General features: G+C 32.4%; 3 protein-coding genes across 4 annotated transcripts; 1 reads left to right on the top strand and 2 right to left on the bottom strand.

The window, feature by feature from the left end:
• Window positions 561-3,451, top strand: LOC109331198 (endoglucanase 9-like). Its single transcript, XM_019565561.1, has 6 exons — window positions 561-891; window positions 1,550-2,053; window positions 2,155-2,304; window positions 2,386-2,497; window positions 2,676-2,839; window positions 2,932-3,451. The coding sequence occupies exons 1-6, from the start codon at window positions 691-693 to the stop codon at window positions 3,256-3,258; spliced, it is 1,458 nt and encodes a 485-aa protein (XP_019421106.1). The 5' UTR covers window positions 561-690; the 3' UTR covers window positions 3,259-3,451.
• Window positions 3,846-10,859, bottom strand: LOC109331208 (actin-related protein 8-like). Its single transcript, XM_019565572.1, has 12 exons — window positions 10,432-10,859; window positions 9,742-9,827; window positions 9,587-9,657; window positions 9,304-9,371; window positions 8,261-8,322; window positions 7,461-7,558; window positions 6,802-6,883; window positions 6,416-6,558; window positions 5,703-5,851; window positions 4,783-4,916; window positions 4,521-4,639; window positions 3,846-4,234 (listed from the first exon to the last, which is right to left on the bottom strand). The coding sequence occupies exons 1-12, from the start codon at window positions 10,785-10,787 to the stop codon at window positions 4,154-4,156; spliced, it is 1,449 nt and encodes a 482-aa protein (XP_019421117.1). The 5' UTR covers window positions 10,788-10,859; the 3' UTR covers window positions 3,846-4,153.
• On the bottom strand, window positions 13,681-16,950 carry LOC109331189 (WPP domain-interacting protein 2-like). Of its 2 annotated transcripts, XM_019565550.1 has the most exons (3): window positions 16,903-16,950; window positions 15,698-16,709; window positions 13,681-14,462 (listed from the first exon to the last, which is right to left on the bottom strand). In XM_019565550.1, the coding sequence occupies exons 2-3, from the start codon at window positions 16,680-16,682 to the stop codon at window positions 13,780-13,782; spliced, it is 1,668 nt and encodes a 555-aa protein (XP_019421095.1). In that variant the 5' UTR covers window positions 16,683-16,709; window positions 16,903-16,950; the 3' UTR covers window positions 13,681-13,779. The 2 variants fall into 2 exon arrangements, with proteins under 2 accessions (XP_019421095.1, XP_019421086.1); XM_019565541.1 differs by lacking the exon at window positions 16,903-16,950 and having other exon boundaries at window positions 15,698-16,819.

Below are 20,093 nucleotides of genomic sequence, written 5' to 3'. Positions count from 1 at the left end.
TGAAAATAACTAAAATTTATTATTAAAATTTATTTAAATGGTCAAAATTAAAAGATGTATATGTGATATGTTACCAACGACTAACTTTTATATAAGAATTATTATCATTTTTAGTCACTTCCATAGAAAATCATGATGAAAAGTACTTGAAGTGCAATTTTCTCTCTGTTTTGTGAATCTGTATTACTATTAAATCATGTGAGCGAAAAAGGGTAGTTTTTTTGTTTCACCAAACCAAAAGAGATTGATTAACCAACCATAGGATAAAAATGGTAATATAACTGTAATTAAGAACACTGTTTTAAGATAAAAATATATATATATATAGACTGACAGTATAAGAGATTTATGTTATCATTGTATCATTCATTATTCATATTTTATCATTTACACTACGTATAAATTTTACATTGTCAGTGCATAGATATTAGATAATGTTTTAGACTTGCTTTTATTTGTAGCAAATGTTGTATTAACGTCTACAACTTAGACATTTAAACATTATCTTATAAAACACAATCAATAGGGGATTGTTAAGGAAGTCCATAAAACACTACAATCACTATTTGTCTCTAGAAAAGCCATGATTTACGCCATATGATTGAGTCTACTTTGGTTATTATAAAATGGGCATCACATAATTCATTTTGCTTCATCCAATAAAGTCATAATTAAACAAAGTTCAAAGCAATGGGAGCTTCAACATTGTCTTTCATGGCATTGCTCACATTGTTGTTAATAGTGAGCAATGTTCAATGCAATCCAAACTATGGAGAAGCATTGGCTAAATCATTGTTGTTCTTTCAAGGCCAGAGATCAGGAAGGATACCTCAAGATCAACAAATTACATGGAGGTCCAATTCTGGCCTCTATGATGGTCACCAAGCCAATGTATGTTGAATTTCGATTTTTCGGAAAAAAATCATCTCTAGTACTCGTTTTCTCGACAATGTACATTAATTACACAAGTTATTTATTTTGCATTTACATTTAAAGGTAAGAGTAAAAGTATCATATAAGCATTTATGATGACCGCTAATTAGATTAGTTAAAAAGTTCGACTAAATTGTAAAATTAAAATAAGATTTTTATCCTAATTTATCAACTCTCACTTTTATTTCAACTCTCACTTTTATTTCAACTCTTATTGCATATATTGTGTTCTTTACAACAAAACCCAAATTTAAATATATCAGTTTAATTAATGATATTGACATGAATTTATAAACAGAAACATATCATTATCTTCTACTTTGATTAACACAAATATACTGATTGACTTTGGAGAAATGTTGGTCTTACATTTGTGGTGCCTAAAAATTGTTCTATACTCACATTCTAAGTCCAACTATTTTAGACTCTAAAACCTTATAAAACTAAAAATTCAATCAAGATTAAAAACTAGGATTTTTTAGCATTAATAGCATCTAAATTGATTGAATAACGTCGTAATGTTTTATCATAAATCTTTCGTAATCGTTATGCTTATGTTTTTACGTGACCTCCCTCCGTCTATAAGAATCGGGCTAAATATTTGTTATATTGGCAGGTGGATTTAAGTGGAGGGTACTATGATGCAGGGGACAATGTGAAATTCAACTTTCCAATGGCCTTCACAACAACAATGCTATCATGGGGAACACTTGAATATGGCAAGAGAATGGGTCCTCATATCAAAGAAGCAAGAACAGCAATTCGTTGGGCCACAGATTATCTCATGAAATGTGCAACATCTTCACCTGGTAAGCTATATGTTGGTGTTGGAGACCCAAATGTTGACCATAAATGTTGGGAGAGGCCAGAGGATATGGACACTTCTAGAACTGTTTATTGGGTCTCTTCTAAGAACCCTGGTTCAGATGTGGCTGCTGAAACTGCTGCTGCACTTGCTGCAGCATCTATTGTCTTTAGGAAAGTTGACCCAACATATTCTAAGATGTTGTTGAGGACTGCCCAAAATGTTTACCAATTTGCTTTGCAATATCAAGGCTCTTATAGTGACTCACTTGGATCTGCAGCATGCCCATTTTATTGCTCATACTCGGGTTTTAAGGTATAAGAAGTCGAATTCTAGTAACCATTGTCGAGGAATGCATCATATGATGCGGCTGTAGTATTGCGGTTGTGGTTTTAATAAGCTTTATTTGCATTCAGGATGAGCTATTGTGGGGAGCTGCATGGCTTTTCAGAGCAACAAATGGTGTTAAATACTATAATTTGGTGAAGTCATTGGGATATGATGATCAACCAGATATTTTCAGCTGGGACAACAAATATGCTGGTGCACATGTCCTTCTCTCAAGGGTAAGTAAATATATTACTCTTGTGCCAATATTGAAAATGTCTTAGCCTGAAGTTTGTTTGATTCATTGGGTTTCAATGCAGAGAGCATTGCTGAATGGTGATAAGAACTTTGAACAATATAATCAAGAAGCTGAGAATTTCATTTGCAAGATCTTGCCCAATAGTCCCTCTTCAAGTACACAATATACTCAAGGTAAATGCAACATCATCATACCTTAGAATTTCAAAGAAAACAGTTGCATGTGTCCAAGTCTGCATGGAACTGATAAATAAGACAAAAGTGTTTGCATCTTCCTTCAATATACTTTGAAGGGTTCTAAAAGTATTATAAAGGGCACTATTTTATGCATTACTTTTACTGATATGTGCAGGGGGACTAATGTTCAAGCTTCCTGATAGCAACCTACAGTATGTGACATCTATAACATTCTTGCTTACAACTTACTCTAAGTATATGGCAGCTACAAAGCACACATTTAACTGCGGCAATATCGTTGTCACTCCAAATACGATACGGAGCGTTGCAAAAAGACAGGTAAGTCTGTCATTATTTCCACCTTGGTGAGTTTAATATTCTCTTCTCCTTTGTCGATTCCATTGTTAACCAAGTTTGTTTTAAAATTTCAGGTGGACTATATACTAGGAGAAAATCCGTTAAGAATGTCCTACATGGTTGGTTATGGTCCAAACTTTCCTAAGAGAATTCACCACAGAGGATCTTCCTTGCCTTCAGTAACTGTTCATCCACAAAGCATAGGTTGTCAAGAAGGTTTCAACCCATTTTTCCATTCAATGAATCCTAATCCGAACACACTAGTTGGAGCTATAGTTGGAGGTCCAAACCAGAATGATGGATTTCCCGATGTTCGCGATGATTACAGTCACTCTGAACCAGCAACTTACATCAATGGTGCTTTGGTTGGACCCTTAGCATACTTTGCTGGTTTCTATTAATGTATGATTGGCTTTCACAAGGTTTTTTAGGACTTGGTCATGAATTGTAGGTAGTCTTATCTCTCTACCCTACAAAGGGATGTCTACCAACTCAAAGAAGAGATGGTAGACTATGAAGTTAGCATTGTTCATTTCAAGTCCTTTGACACAAACATTTAAGTTCTAGTAATTGTTGTCCAACTTGTTTACTTTGCATTATGCTGTTCCTAAACAACTATGTTATCCTTGAGCTCTTACCTCTTCTGATATACTATCTTTCCTTTTCATGGTTAGTAACAAGTGCTAAATTTAAATCCTCTAAAACCTTAGAAGTTTGGAACATGTGTATACCAACAAGGCGTTGGTCTACTGGTGTAAGGCTCCGCTAGATCTCGGGATAACTAAAAGGTTAAGAGTTCAATTCCTAAGAGCAATACTTGTTGAGAGGGGCAGCCACGAACCTCGAAAGGGATTAGTTCCTTACCCAAAAAGTAAGGAAATACCCTTGGTAATACTGAAAAATGGTGAATCTCACTTCGGCATAAAAGTGAAATACATAAATTTGGAAGCTACACCATATCTATAAAGACATAATTCCTAACTTGTACAAACAAAATTCAATAGGGAATACATTTCAATCCCAGTATTTTTCTGATACATCAAAATCTCTAAGTTTGTGGATTTGTTCTTGAATTGTATTAACAATTTATTCACACTTATTACAACATAATTGTCTTCCCCTTATTATTCTTAACAAACTGAATGGTTATTATAGGCTTCTTATCTCTAAAGAAACCATATTATTTATACACACAAGTCCAGTTGCTATAATTCACTCCAATTGTTCATGCCCCAGATGAGAAATTATGAATCATACAGTTGCTGGTGCAGATAATTAACATTTAGATCAAAGTAATCACCACAAAAGGTTGAATCTAGTAGACTTCTGAGGGAACTTCTTTTTTGCGACACACCCACGACCGGGAAAGGTACTCACCTGTACACAATTCAGAAACAACAAACCTTGACGCAAAAACTTATTATAGAGGGAGAAAAACAATACTAAAAAGGGCGACCCAGTATACGAGTCTCCCACCTGGTGGAGTCGTGAGGGGTACGGGTGAAAGCAGCAAACTAACTAAAAGTTACAGAAAGATAATTAATGAAATTCAAATGAAATCTGTAAGTCAATTCCGTTCTTCGGGCATTCATCATAAAATAGAATGTCCTATATGCAGCATGCTAAATATGAATATTTATAATAGAGGCAGTAGTAAGCTCACATTGCCTATAATCTTTGCTCCAAACCATGGAGTATCAGCACCATATGGAGGAGGTATGACTCTAATTCCATTCGACATATACGGAGGAAGCAAGGCACGGAGTTCCTTCTCTAACCGCTCTGTAAAAGAATGATCACGTAAGTATTTGAAGTAGTTGATCACCCCGGGTGGTTTCTGTATTCAGTTCCATTTCATCTTTCTGATCTTTCAGAAAGATGAAAAATGGCAACTCGCAAATTTGAAAAAAAAAAAGGATCTTTACCTGTCAAACCTGGTAAACATGCAGTGCCCCCACACAGAACTATGGTCTTGTACCAGTCATTGTCGCCAGCTAATTCTGCGGAATGGCAACGGTTCATACAACGAGCTATGGTCTGGTGTAAACCCGTGGCTTGCCTATACCGAGAAGTTCAACATAAGCTTCATTATTGGAACTCATCTTGGGAATTAGCTCTAATATTTCTTGTAAATAGGAGTGCACATATAAATATATCAAACACCTTAGTGTTGCATTATTCACTCAAACATTCACTAATAACTCTTTTGAATCTGTGCTCTAGTTTCTCGGTACAACTTTAAGTGTTTAACAATTTCAATCAAATATTGGATTACGATTTAGTCGCATGAGTTAGTTAAAGATCAATTAGCTTGAATTTTATTCAGCTCAACTTAAAACTACATAACATTTTGATATATACAACTTAAAAGCAGTAACAATGATAGAACTAAACAGAACGGAACGTGATTGTATAAATACATTATTTGAATTTATTCAGATAAAAAAAGAAATAGTTTTTAATGAATAAATTTTCTCTGGACCAAGTTAGATGCTTAAAAAAGAATACAAGTCAAAGTTATAGAGATTAAAATTGGTAAAAATCTTATAATAAAAACTGTTTTAACTCTTCTTTATTTTACACATTAGCAATTATCGAAAATGATATAAAGTTCGGAAAATAAAACAACTTTGAAATGAAAATAACAAGCTTGAGTGTTTTACCAAGTTTTATTCATAGATATCAATCACAGAAAACCTCATCATTGATTTGTGTTCAAGACACTTTTACATAGCGATGGTAATTTATGGATCAGGCCAAAATCATGGTAGATTACTTACATCTTTTAGACAAATATACGAAGTGAAAATGTCGTAACCATATTGCAAGGAGTTCGAAAACTTACACTCCAGCAAGATGTGGCTGAAATAAGATCTCTCCTGTTTGAAACCTCTCTTTGGAAAGTGTAAACCACCCTTCTCCTGTTGCTTCAAATGATGCTTGTGTATCTTTTAATAGCTCGGCTTCATAGTCAAGAGCAACATAGCAAAGATTCTGTTGCCATGCAACCAACAAAACATCCGGCAACTTCAGTGAGAAAATTTCCGAGAAAAAATAACATACAAGATGGATACCAATCATTCCCACCACACTTCATTAAAAAAGAAGACAGAAGGTAGATGAGAATAAAATAACAATAACAATAACAACAACAACCAAGCCTTTATCCTACTAGGTGGGGTCGGCTACATGGATCGAACGAAGATCTCTAAGTCTTTATTAATCATATAGGGAGGATAAAATGAGGGCTTTACTCAAATAGTAATGTCACCGCTGGTTTCTCAAACAAATCCTATCTACGAAAGGTAAAGTTACTTCCTATAAAGGTTTACATGCATTATTCACCTTGTATCAACATCTCTCTGAATTTTTTGGTTGAGGATATCTTATCCGATATCCTCCTTTCTTGCAATTATCTCGCTTCTTGATAATTTTAATTTTCTATACAATAATTACTAGGATAGATTATTATTTTCGTTAGGTTCAGGTTTTTTCTATGCAAGTAGTCATTTCCTCCGGTCTATAAGCATTTCAGATCAGTAAGGAGAATATGAATACCTCTTTCAACGTGCGAACAGTGTACAAGGATTCAAATCTTATGTTGTTTAGCTCCATCTTCTCCCTAATAAATCCTGTAAGTTTGAGTGATCCCAGTCTCATAACTTCTACACCAAACTTGCGCATCACTTTACCATTTAGTACTGTAAAAAGACAACATCGGATGACACATTCACACAATAAAGTCATTTACTTCCGACATACAAATCTAAAACAATTTATATATTACAATAAGGAGGTGATGTTTAAGTATTGACCGCAACTGAATTCCACTTAGAAAACAAATTAAAGTACTTCATAAACAAAATTATAGTTATGCATAAACTAAGAATTCTATTGAGCGAGATAAAAGATAGAGCACGAGAAAAAAAAAGTGTAGGGCGTACTTGGAACTACAGATGTCACTTGAAAGCCTATATTAACAACTATTCCAGAAGTTCGTTTCGCAGCATACAGAGCTAGAGTTGCCTACATTTGACAGAAAATAGGTAAATCTAGAAATAACAATAAAGAACAAAGCACTGATCTTATAATAATGATTTTAACGTTGAACTTGAAAACAAGGCCCGTCGCTTCTCATGATTCTCATGCGGGCAGAGAATAATGATTTTAGTGCACTTAATCAAGTGTTCTGATGCTCTCAAAGTCTCACCTGCTAATAACTTCAATACAAAAATCAAGTACATAGAAAATGACAGTCATAGCCGAATCAACTAATATACCATCATAAAAATATGAAAGGTTACAGCACCTAGAATCTTGTGGAACGTGTGATAAACAGTCCGGTTCGCTATAATGAATAAATAAAGTGTGAAACATAGAGCTAGAATTCCTAGTTACTTTTCTACAAGACAACAAAAGAACTAATATAGATCAAAAGAAAAGGACATATTTTGACATCTAAGCATTTGAAAGAGGTTATAAATGTTGAAATAAAGGGATAAAGGGTCACTTGTTAAACAGGTGAAAATATATTTTTATCGTTGTCGTTATTAAAGACGTAACTGGAAGTTATATTGGGTTTTTGTTCATTTGAATATATTACCTGATTGACAGCACAAACAGCAGGAACATTCATGTCAAACAAAGCAGAATAAATTGCGTCTTTAAGCTGCCGTCTTGATGCTTTGGCTGCTTCAGTATCTGAAATGAGGCAATGGATTAACATCGTACATTTGGGTGATCGTATAATTTAGTAAAATGAGGCAATGGATTAACATCGTACATTTTCCTGAATTGACACAATTGAGAGTCAATAGTTATATATTTTCCTATGATAATTAGCCTCTGGAGAAATATCATCGGATAGGTGCTCAAACTAATTTAAGGTGTAGGAGACATGTCGGCTAAGTGCCAGAGCTGATAAAAAATATTTTTAAAACAATCACTTGAGGTGTCTGACATGTGTCAAAGAGGTGTCAATGTTGGACATGATGACACGTCTGTGGGGAGAGGTGCTGATGCTTCATAGACTAGTTCGCCGAAAGCAATTCTAGTCTCTTGAGTTTCTATTCCCTCTCTATCTCTATTTTTTCTTTCCCTACCAAAAATCCTTAAATTCAATAATATCTAAGGTATATATTGTGTTTTCAGATTATGATTATAATCTGTGATATTATAAACTTAAAAATAGCAACCCATCAAAATGAAGAGGTGAAATTTTGCTTCGTTTTTTTTTGTTTATAAGCTCTTTACTGAAGAACTATGTACAAGAAAGAAAAATAAATATCACTAAAGCTGAAATGTAAACTATTTGAACAATTGTGTTTGTAGTTCTCGATTTACTCCTTTTCCATTTCCTTTTCCTATTAGCAAAAATGGAGTACATCATAACATGTAACTGACCCTCATAATGGCATAATGGTGTAGAAACAATAACGGGTTGTGTATTTGGCTTCACCTGCATCCTTCGGAAAAATAAACCAATATATTAGACATGCAAGCAAGAACCACATAAAAGAATTAGTTAAGTAATTAGTATGAACACTTCTCTAGTGATAATAATTAAGTAAAATTAAAAACCACTGTCCTTTCGGCAACTCAATTGCACGGGTACTATTAATCGATATGTTACATAGATATGCATGTAAACATGTTAGAGTCACTAATGCAAAAATGACAAGATGGGGAATATTGAGAACAATCATGCTGACGGAATGCATTACAACATAACATAATGTTAATGTGGCAATGAGAGAAAGAAGGGAGTTAGGTGGGGGTATTCGGTTAGAGGATTGGAAATATGAGAGGGGGGAGGGGAGTGAGGTAGGAAATTAGTGAGGAACCGTGTAGACCTCTATTAGGAGTCTCATATTAGTTAACGTAACAAACTCAATGTGGTACTTAAGTCACGAGGCTCTCCCAACTAGCCTTTTGGGTTGGACTCTCATTGTGTGCTTATGTCCTAACAATTTGTGTCTTTCATTGAAGGTTGTGTTATGGAAATGGCTATCTATAGGCTGGATTAAGGTATATTATCGAATAATGCTAGATGAGTGAAGCCACCAAAAGAGAAAGAGCTAACATCGGGTCAACGTCAATAGACTAAAAGTCGTTGCGGACGTCAGCCCTTAAAGGGGCTATAATGTTAGGAGTCTCACATTGAGTAGCATAGCAAACTCAACGTGGTACTTAAAGCCATGAGGCTCTTCCACCTAATAGACTAGTATTTTGGATTGGGTTCTTCTCATATGCTAAAGTCCTAACAGCCTCTACTAAGGTTGGGGGCTCATTCTCTGGTTGAATCATTCCTCTTTTATTTTTTAATTTTCATTTATGTTCTTGTATCCCAAGAAACTCCTGAATCATGTTTGGTGTAAGGAGCTACTCCGAACGGTTCTCATGAGTAAAATCTGAGTACCATCCGAGCATCGGAATGACCATATTACCTGTTATAAATAGTTGCAAAAAAATGTCGAAGTCTAGTGTACATTGGCGTCTCGATGTTACCAAATTCCTGCAGATCAAAAGAGGGGAGGTGTGGCTAACACAGCATAAGTAAAAGAAAACTGAAAAACAGAAAAAGCAATACCTAGTATCCGAAAGAAAGTATTCGCAGCAGTTTAAGGTTCTACTTAGTTGAAATTATATTGAGAATAAGTAAAATTGACTATGTATTCACTCTAACCAAGCACAGCCTCGGCTAAAGCAAGTTCATAAATAAATTATTACCAAAAAGGTTGCTGATCGCCCCGATGGACACTCGTATTTGCTCCAACCAAATTTGCAATACCCAGAACCGCCTATGGAAGAATCAAAAGTGAAAGAAAATATAATCATTTCAATTAACATAACCATAAGATCACACAATAAAATTGCAGACTAACCATCGATGATAATAGCACCAGGAACTTGTTCTCGTTGGCCATAAATCTGCATGAATGAAAGCTGGGGCCTCTGGCCAATGAGGGATCTGCAATTTCGGAAAACATAAAACACTTAAACATCGAAATTTTCTAATCACTTCCGAGACTTATCAAAGTACAAAGTACCAGTTACTTGGATAACATATCGAATCATAAATTTCAATTACTTTCGACACTAATCAAAACACAAAATACCAATCACTTGCAAGGGCCACCATTACCACCAAAGCAAACAGTAATATACTAATCACTCACAGAACCAAGGTTTTAAATTGTGGACCACATTACATTATGGCAATGAGACTCAATGCAACAGCAAGATCACTGCCTAGTGATCAATAGGTCAAACATTTAAATCACGGAAACAGCCTCCCCACTTACGAGTATGGCTGCACGCACATCCATTCTCTCCCGACCTCACTAAGTGATAGCCTCGTGCACCAGGCAGCCCTTTCATTATAGCCGCAAAATCTCAGTTATGACTATTTTCTTAACCAAATCAAGCTGTGATAACCCATAATTCCCCAAACATGCACTAAAGCTCAAAAAAACAATAATCAGTTGCAAAACACATCAATCATTTGCAAAACTCATGATCATCATAAAATCACAAAACCTGAATTAATTGCATAGCATTTGATTAATACTCACGGTAAAGGGAAGCCATAGATCAAGGTGGTTTCAGCAAAGAAGAGAGAATCCCATGATGGATGAGATTGATGAATCTGAAGGAAATGAACCCAAAGACGATTATCTTTGACCAAATATCTCAAAGACTTGCAAATTATGCTTAACTTTGCTACTTCTTTAGGACCCAAAAGCTTCAAAATTTGCATCAATATATCAAATGGAAGCTTCTCCAAGTGACCTATATCTGAAGAAAAAGCAGAATAAGATAATTCAGATAAGTCTTTGGAATAATTGAAGTTTGATATGGATGATGATAATGGGGTTGGAGTAGTTGAAGTGAAGAAGAGTTCCCATGCTTTTCTAAGAACAAAAGACATGGTTGAGAATTTTGGATGTTGAAGTTGAACGTGAAGAATGTGTGATGAGAGTGGAGTTGTTGGAAACACGTTGCAAGATAAAAGCACGTGGACATGTTTTTATGTCTAATATTTAACTACTACGAAACTTCTCGAATGTACCTTTGACCCAACTATCTTATGCTTATTTTAATTTATTATTATATTATTTAAAATGAATTATTATTGAGTTTTAAATATAAATAATATAAATAACTTGTGTATAATATATTGATTATGTATAAATTTTTAGGGGATAGTCCACTTATTCTAAGAGTAAGTTTTTTAAACTTATTCTTCATCCTAGTCACCAATTTTATGGGAAATTCAATGATTTAAATTAATGATTAGATCTAAATCATTAGATATTCATAGTTTAAATTACTTATGGAATAAGTAGATTTTTCCTCAAATTTTTATGTTAAAAAATTACTATTAAAGAAATAGATGAATGAATAAAAAGTGATAAAATTAATTGATACATACTAGGTGTTACAAAATTAATGCTTGGCCGGTAAGAAAGAAGAAAAAATAATAAGGTAATGTGCAATTTTTAAGATGTGTAGGAATACCATGTTTTAAGCTTGATTTTTCTTCACTTGTGTCTTTCATTAATTAAGTTTAATTAGAGGTGATAAAAATATTGGTCTCATGAATACGAGCTAAGATATTCATAACTTATATCCATAAAATAGTTTATGAATGATAATAGATATTACAATATCAGCCATGTTGATACACGCATATTTTTTAATTAAATATTTTATATTTTATATATTTTTATTATTTTATAATTATATATTATCTATTTTATTATTATTTTATAATTAATTTTAGTTATTAAAATATAATTATATATTTAATATGTATATAACTTTTATTATTAATGTTGTAGTGATTTTATATATCTATATCAATAACTACAAAATTTATAAATATATATATTTAAACTTAAAAAGTTGATGGATACTTGCGCGTATCCATTTCACGCTCGAGTACCCACAAATAGTATGAATATAAATACGGAAAAGTATTAGTCGTGCCCATTATATGTTGTTGTCATAGGTTTAGATGAGTCTATCCCTTAAAGATACAATGGAGAAATTTGGTTTGGTTTACCTCCAAACCAACATATCAACAAATGATAGTTTGCAAACTAATAGTCTCCTTAACTATCTATGCATGCAAGTACTATGTTTATTAATATCATGTTCATTAAGATCTTATTTTTTTCTTAAAATTGCACAAACATTGATTAGAATGTCAATAGAAAAGTTAACTATGTTTATTAATACTTTAATCTTCCTTCAAATCATATAGGCATTGATTAAAATATTAAGAACAAAATTATCATATTAATTAAGACTTTAATTAATATTGCTTAAAAACACATGGGCATTCTTTATGAAACCCGGAACAAAATCATTACGTTAATTAAATTTTTAATCTTATGTAAAATCACACAATTATAATATTAAGAACATATGCATCATGTCAATTAAGACTTTAACCTTCCCTTAAATCATGTATTATTCATTATAATTTCAAGAACATATTCATTATTTTAATTAAGGCTTCCATATTGATAAGTCAAATTCATATTATAAGTCAAATTCATTATTTTAATTAAGACTTCCATATTGATGAGTTAAATTCATATTCATTAATTATAGAATTTTAATGAGGAGCACGTTTAAATAATATTCCATACATATTTAAAAAGTTCTCATCATTAAATATATATTTAAGGAATATTCTATACATAATTTTGATTTCCCTGATTTCTTTTTAGAGAATAATGTATCTCCTTATATAATGAGATAACTTATCTCCTCTAGCCAGTAAAAATGTGACATGTGTGCTATTTTGTTTATTTTTTAAAATATTTTTATTGAAAATAATGAAACATGACACATGTCATGATTTCACTGGCAGGAGAAGATAATTTATCTCCTTACTCCATTTCCTTCTTTTTAATACTTTTGTTGTGCATCAACTTATTAGAATTTTAATGAAGAACAATGAATATCAACAAAAGAGAGCTAAGTGGGGGAAAAAATCCTATTACTTTTTTTTACTAAGGATTCGAGTTACATTATTGTCTCTTCCAACAAGTGTCGCTTATAACAACTAAATATTTTAGACCTTTCGTTCATTCTGAAAATCTAATAAAATCTTATACTATTAGACCAACACATATAATTATATGACGAAATTAATATAAAATAATCCTAACCTTAAGTCCAAATAAAATATGTAGTGAGGAAGGGAAGTAACTATTTAAAGTTGGAGTGATTTCATTCCCTCTCATGTAACAATTAAACCATTAGATATTATTTAAATAAAAATTAATGTATTTGATTTTTTTTAAATGATAATTTTTTTTAATCTTAATCATTATAATTGTAAGGCCAAATTTATTGTTCTCGAGAATTATTCCCATTTTAGTAATTACTCTATACATATATAAAGTTGGAGGAAAGCATTAAACTGCATTAACAACTTTGAATTTCATCTTTCTGAAAAAGAATACCTTATTCTATTATTATTTTTTATATAAAAAAACTGATCAAAAAACACTCATGCAATAACCATATTTAAAAGTACTAATATGCAATAAATAAGAGTTTTGAAAGAAATCTTCATTTATAGTACTACATACAATCACATACAAGTAAATCAATGTTTCTCATCCAAAGAACTTCTCAACCATGAGTCCATGAAGCATATGTATGGGGAACCTCTCCGGTACTCGACAATCCAGTACAGGATGGGATTGCAACAAAAAAAACATAACAAGAGAAGAGGCTCAATCAACCTTGAATTTATGCACTTCCATTATATCTAACCCACAGTATTTAATATATGCAGGCAACTACCAAGAGAAAAGGTAGTCTTGTATGTAACAAAATTTTACATCTAAATATTGGCAAAGAAGCTTTAGAGAATGCACAAAATGAACCTATATATGCACTCATGTAGGCACAACCACCCCAGAATTGAGTGATGATTGTGACATAAAAAGCCAAAAGAACAACATTAACAACATCAACTGTACCAAAAAATATAATGTCACTCTACATACTCTTTTCTGCAGCTCAAAAGGTTTCTCAACTATTTTCCTATCATCAGAATGTTTCTCCAACTCTTCTGTTTTCTTCTTTAGAACTGAAGCCTTACTCTCTGCCTCGATGACCCGGTTAAGAATCTGCGCTTGATTTTCAGATAATTTTTCTTGTTCTTCCAATAACGTAAGTTGATAATCTGCCCCAGCCTTCAAGTTCTTCATCGCCTTCGTGATGGCTAGGTATTCAACCTCGGCTTCAATCTTTTGCCTAATCAGGCCCTCAAGCTCAGACTTTACCTCCTTACATTTTTCAAGTTCAGCAATCCTGGAATCCTTCAGCACAAGCAGGGCCCGTAACTCCTCCAACTTGTTTTCCAAAATATTTACATTCTGTGTTAGACTCGGTGCCTGAAACTCCGAGGAACTTGAAGCAGTTTGTGCAATTTCTTCTGCACCAGACTGACCAGATGAGCATGAATTATGAAGTCCTAGATCAACAACAGCAATACCAGCAGATATACTACTGCACTTGGCTGAGTCATCATCTGGTGAGACAACTTCAACCTCAATCTCTCTGAATTTCAGGACTTCTGCAATAGTAGACATATATTGGTTAGCAGCAAGGACAGATGCCATACTCGACTCTTCCGATAAAGACCACTATTACAGAAAAGAAGTAACATACATAATAATAAAAAAATTAAAAAAAATGCTCCTTTCCCTCAAAAGTATGCAAATAAACTACTATCAGCCTTAACAAGCAAACTCAAAATAGCTTACAGGAAAGTTTATATAATATAAGCTGCTTTTATATTCTTTGGTGTGCTATAAATTTTAGTACAATTAGTAATAATAAGTGGGAGATAGCCGACCCACTTAGTGGGAGTAAGGCTTGATTGTTAATGTTTTGGTAATAATAATAAGTGAGAAATAGCATTTTCATTTCTGGTAAGTAAAAATCTAAACAGGGTAGGGAACTAAAATTGTAGATAGTAACATAAAATGTCAGTAACCAATCCCCTAACATGGTTTCCTATTGCTGGCTCAGGTGAGGTCACATGTTTTGAAACGATTTTCCTTAGCATAACGGCAAGGTTACTTGCCTTGTGATCTGAAAGTCATGAATTCAAATATTGGAAACAGTCTTTTGTTGACATTTTACCGCTCAACTTTCAGTCTCATATAACATTGCAGGACAAGAATTGGATATCAACCTAATATGGTTTAACTATGGGATTTACCAACAATGTTTCCAAGAGATATTCATACTTTTTAGAACGGTTGTAAACCATAAAACATACATTGAATAGGAGTTTGAAAGAAGACAAAAAGGGGTATACGGAAAGAGAACACTGATTATTTGATGGCTTTCCACAAAATGGCTACATATTAATTAGGTAATACCTCTAAGGCATCCTTGAAATATTTAGAATTAGGATGTCTAAAATTATACACCGAAACCTGTAACTGCAAGTCGACATATAAATAACTATTTTCTTTCAAGAAGCAAACTTCTTCATGCAATAAGACACTCTAGATGTAAAGGGTGCTGAGTGAAACAAACTAAACTGATTAAACCAAACGAAATCAAGGGTTCAGTTCTTGCACTACCACCTGCCATGGCAGAGTCTTTATTGACAAATGAATTGAATGCAGGAGCGGAATTGAATGTACAAGCCGAACTGAATGAACAAGAAACTACTAATAAGGTCATATATGTTGCATAGGTTTTCCTAAGGATTATAAAACTAAACATATACAGATTTCAATCGCAGATTAAAGAATCATAGAAAAATCAAGCTTATCAGAAACAGGATGGACAAACCTTCTTCAAGAGCCTCCTGGACAGCCTGAAGTCTACTAATAGACTCGATTAAAGAATCTACAACGGCCGAGGATTGGCTGTTCTCACTTCTTTCTTCTGCAACACCCCAAGACAGATTTCTAGCTAAATTCTCTTCTGCAAGATCCTCATCTTCTACTTTTTCGTTGCCATAACCAGCTTGAACTGACTCAGTTGAATGTTCATTTGTCTGAACTTCAGCACCAATATTTCCATCATAAACATTTGATCTACCTCTGCGATTTCTATTACTAGTAACTGCAGATATACCTTGCTTAAAGTTGGAGCTTCTTGAATCAGATTCCGTACTGGAAAGAGAAGTTTCCTTCTCCATTTTAACTCTTCCACCTCCTCCAGGTTTTTTACTGAATTCAATCTGTCCCTTACCCTGTCGAACCCATTGATCCGAGTTACCGAAATTCTTCAAACTCATATTCTTACTATGGCTTTTCTCAGGCCTTAACCTCGGCTGACTAGCTCCGGTAGAAGACTTGCTACTCCGATCCTCACTATTCTCAGAATCAATCCTAACTGCATTTGTAGAACCCGAACTAGAACCACGGATTGCATAGCCATCAGAAAAACCAACATTTCCAAAGATATTGGAAGACCCTTCTTCGCCTTCTTCCTTAACATCACCGCGAAAGGGTTGGTTTTGACTCAAATTGGCATTGCCAGACAACCCCCGCTTCAATATTTTACTCGAATCAGCACTCGAATTCGAATCTTTAACAACATTTCTCCTAATTCTCTTCCATTTCTTCAACCCAACCCCCTTTGTTGATGTCTCATTTGAATTTGAACCTTCTTCACTCCCCATTTCATCAATTTGGTCCAGCTTCGGTGTATTGGCATCTAAATTTCCATCTAATTCATTACCAAAATAAGCATCATCATTAGTCTTGTTTTCATTGCCATGATAATTCACTTCATTTTCTTCCACAAGTTCTTCACCTCTCAAATCCATAATCAAATTCAACCCTTTTTGCTAAATCTAGGCATAAAGATCAAAACCTGTTTAGTTGGTTGAAATTAATTGAACTGAATTTCAGTTAAAGAAATAAATCAATGTAAGAATTGAAAACAAGAACAAGAAAAAGAGAGTTATTTCTAAATGAGTGATAAAGAAATTGAAGGGTTGAGATAGAGAAAGAAAGAGAAGAGGATCTATGAATTAGAGTAATCACCTTCATAAATCAATTTGCAGTTTCATAAATTGAGAAGAGAATGGAACGAAAATTTGCACTTAAAGCATGGTTCCAAGTGGTGTGTACATAGTAGATAGTTAACTACGATGACTAAAAGGTTAAGAGTTTGACTCATACGAGTTGGAAGGGATACGTACGAATCCTAAGAGATTAGTCACTTACCTATGATAAGAGGATACTCTTGGTAGTACCAACAAAAAATATACATCATCAACACATTATCTATTTATCAATATCATTTAATATGAATTTTATACACTATTATTATATCATTTATCATTTATATTTGATTTTTTTTAAATTAATACAAATGAATAATCAATAATGCAAAGACTCATGGAGGTTTATTTAAAAAACCAAAGGTTTGATATCTATGTTTTAATAATGTGTGAGTTTTTATGATGATATTTGTAAACATATAATTTCATTAAAAAGGAAAAAATAAAAAATAATAATAAATGAGTGAATTGAAAAGAAAGGAAATTTGATTGATAGTAAAATTTTGATTGGTGAATGAGTGGATAAAGGATAATTAGTGTTTTTATGATATATATACATATATTACTAATATTAGTAATATCTCATTTCATTTCTAAATGATTCTAAACCAAATCAAAATAATAGAGAGGAAATAAATATGATAAAATAAAATTCATAAATTAATGTCTAATAAAATAAAATTTGATTTGTAAATGAGATAGTTTTTTATAGGCATAGGAAGTGTGTTTTTAAGAGGAAATACTAAATACATTACTTATTTGAGTATCTTATTTTAAAATCAAAAACTCATTTTCATATGATTTAAATCTATATCAAAATAATGGTAAGTGAAAAATAAATATGGTAAGGTTGTTGTTTTATTTTAGATTAAACATTTATAAGCAAAATCAAACTTGATTTGGTAGACAATAATAATCAATTAACCAATTAGGTTTACAGCGAAACCTATAAATCAATCACTTATCCGATTTGAGTACTTCTACATATGTCATAGAGGAGAAGGTCATAAGTGTCTCTATCATAAAATTGATTTTTGGCAGTATGGTAGAATCTTAACCATAGAATACGACCCTAATCGAAATGCATACATTTATCTCATAGACTATGAGAATGATGAGAAAATATATATTTTACATCTCAGATGGGCTATCATTAAGGATACTATTGTTTCTAGTACAAAAGTTCCTATAAAAATGAGAAATGTCCTACCTTTAAATGTGGTTTGAACTATTGATTTACCTAATTGGTAGAAATGCAAGACATAAAAATAATACAAAAATGATGTATTGATTCTTTGTAGGATTGTATTTATTTAACCGTGTGAATTTCCCTGCCACCACCATAATTATGTGCAACACAAAATTATGTGTCTCTTTTTGTTTCTGTTGACACATTTATTGTGCAATCATCAAATTATAGCGTATTAGAAGCTGTCAGTATCGGGTCTCAATTTGTTGGGTATTCCAAGTGTGTATAAATAAGTTTCATATTGGATAAGAATTGATGAGTTAAAGAACATATAAGTGAATGGACTCATAGAGTTAACGTCTTAAGGTTTTTGGTCAAGATATGGTGTCAAATACACTTCTATGTTTCTTTCACTTATACCGTGAAAGAATGTTGCAACTCATGGATAAAGATCTCCCAACAAAATCTCTAATAACTTTGCTCATCCGGTTAGCCAATACACACTAGTTATACCCTCCAATGGTACTTCATAATTTTATTAACCTTAGCCTTAACTTCACAAAATATTGAGGAGGAGTACCTTTTTAGTCCATTAGTTTAGATTATTAGTGCAAAAATGGTTTTGTGATGAAAATTGAATATATCTTTTAAGTTTTGATGATGAACAAAATATTAAATTTGTAAAGCATATATAATATATGATATAACTCAAGTTTTAAGGATATCCTTATATGACGTATGATAAAAAGTTTCTCTAACTATGATGATATGATTATACTCACATCATATTATATTATATATGGATAATACATCTAAAATGATTATTTTGTTTTCTCATAGGTTAGAATAAGGAATAACATCATCTTTAACTTCCATCTCCTAAAATGATCCCCACCATAGTGAAATTAATTGTTCATGTCAATACAAGTAGTAAATACATCAGTACGGATGGGGATCACCTGTCCTATTGGATGTCCCATTTGATGTTCCTATCCAATTAGAAAATTTTATTTGATTAAAAGTAAAATTTAGAATAACATAAATTAATATTTGTACATTATTCTATGAAATTTTATTGGCTTGGTAAAGACAGAATTTTATTGGGATAAAGGATCCTTGTCTCATCATTACTAGACATGATGACAGAACTATCCTACATTCTACAAGCATTTCTTACTTATCGTGTCACCCAAAACAACGGGAGTACATTTGTTGTTTCATAAATTGTGCTTAAGTTGAAAAAATAGATTTAAGTTAAAAAATTAATAATTAATTATTTTCCTAACCGATCACAGTTGATGACACATGCAATTATACAACTTGTGAGACAACTACCAAAACATCTCAATTTTCATTTATGTGATATTCCACTATATTATGTAAGAGTTTAAAATTTGTGTATTGAGAATGTAAATTTTTTTACATTGTCAGTACATCATTCACTATTGAATTGTAATACATTTACTTGAAAGTCAATAATAGTTAATATATGAATATAAGTGATAAAGATTTGCTGACAGTGTAAAAAATATTTATATTGTCAGTGTATACATATTAAATACATTATGTAAATTGCTCAAAGTAGACCTTTATAATATTATATTGTTTTCTTTGTGATTCTATGTTTTACAAATTTTGCACTTTCTTTTTTTATTATGATTTTTTGCATTTCATAGCTCAATTTCAACCATGCTAAACGGTCAAAATGGTAAATGCTCAAAATGATAATGGACAAGTATGAAGAAACAATGGAGAATATCATGGGAGTGTTTAGTTATAATTGAGTTTACTTTTTGTATTAAAACATGCACATCAAATCCACTTCTCTTTTTAGATGTGTCTAATGGGTGAACATCTTCTATACTTATTGGTGGTATACTAAGTCAATCAAAATGTGTTACTTAATTGAGAATTTTTTTATAAAAAATATAAACTAATATTTTATATTATTTTAAGAAATACAATTAGTTAGGGACACAGAG

The sequence above is a fragment of the Lupinus angustifolius genome, chromosome LG02 (assembly GCF_001865875.1).
Source record: "Lupinus angustifolius cultivar Tanjil chromosome LG02, LupAngTanjil_v1.0, whole genome shotgun sequence".
NCBI lineage: Eukaryota > Viridiplantae > Streptophyta > Magnoliopsida > Fabales > Fabaceae > Lupinus > Lupinus angustifolius.
The sequence above is the reverse complement of the archived record's forward strand: the minus strand, read 5'-3'. Positions and strand labels throughout refer to the sequence as shown.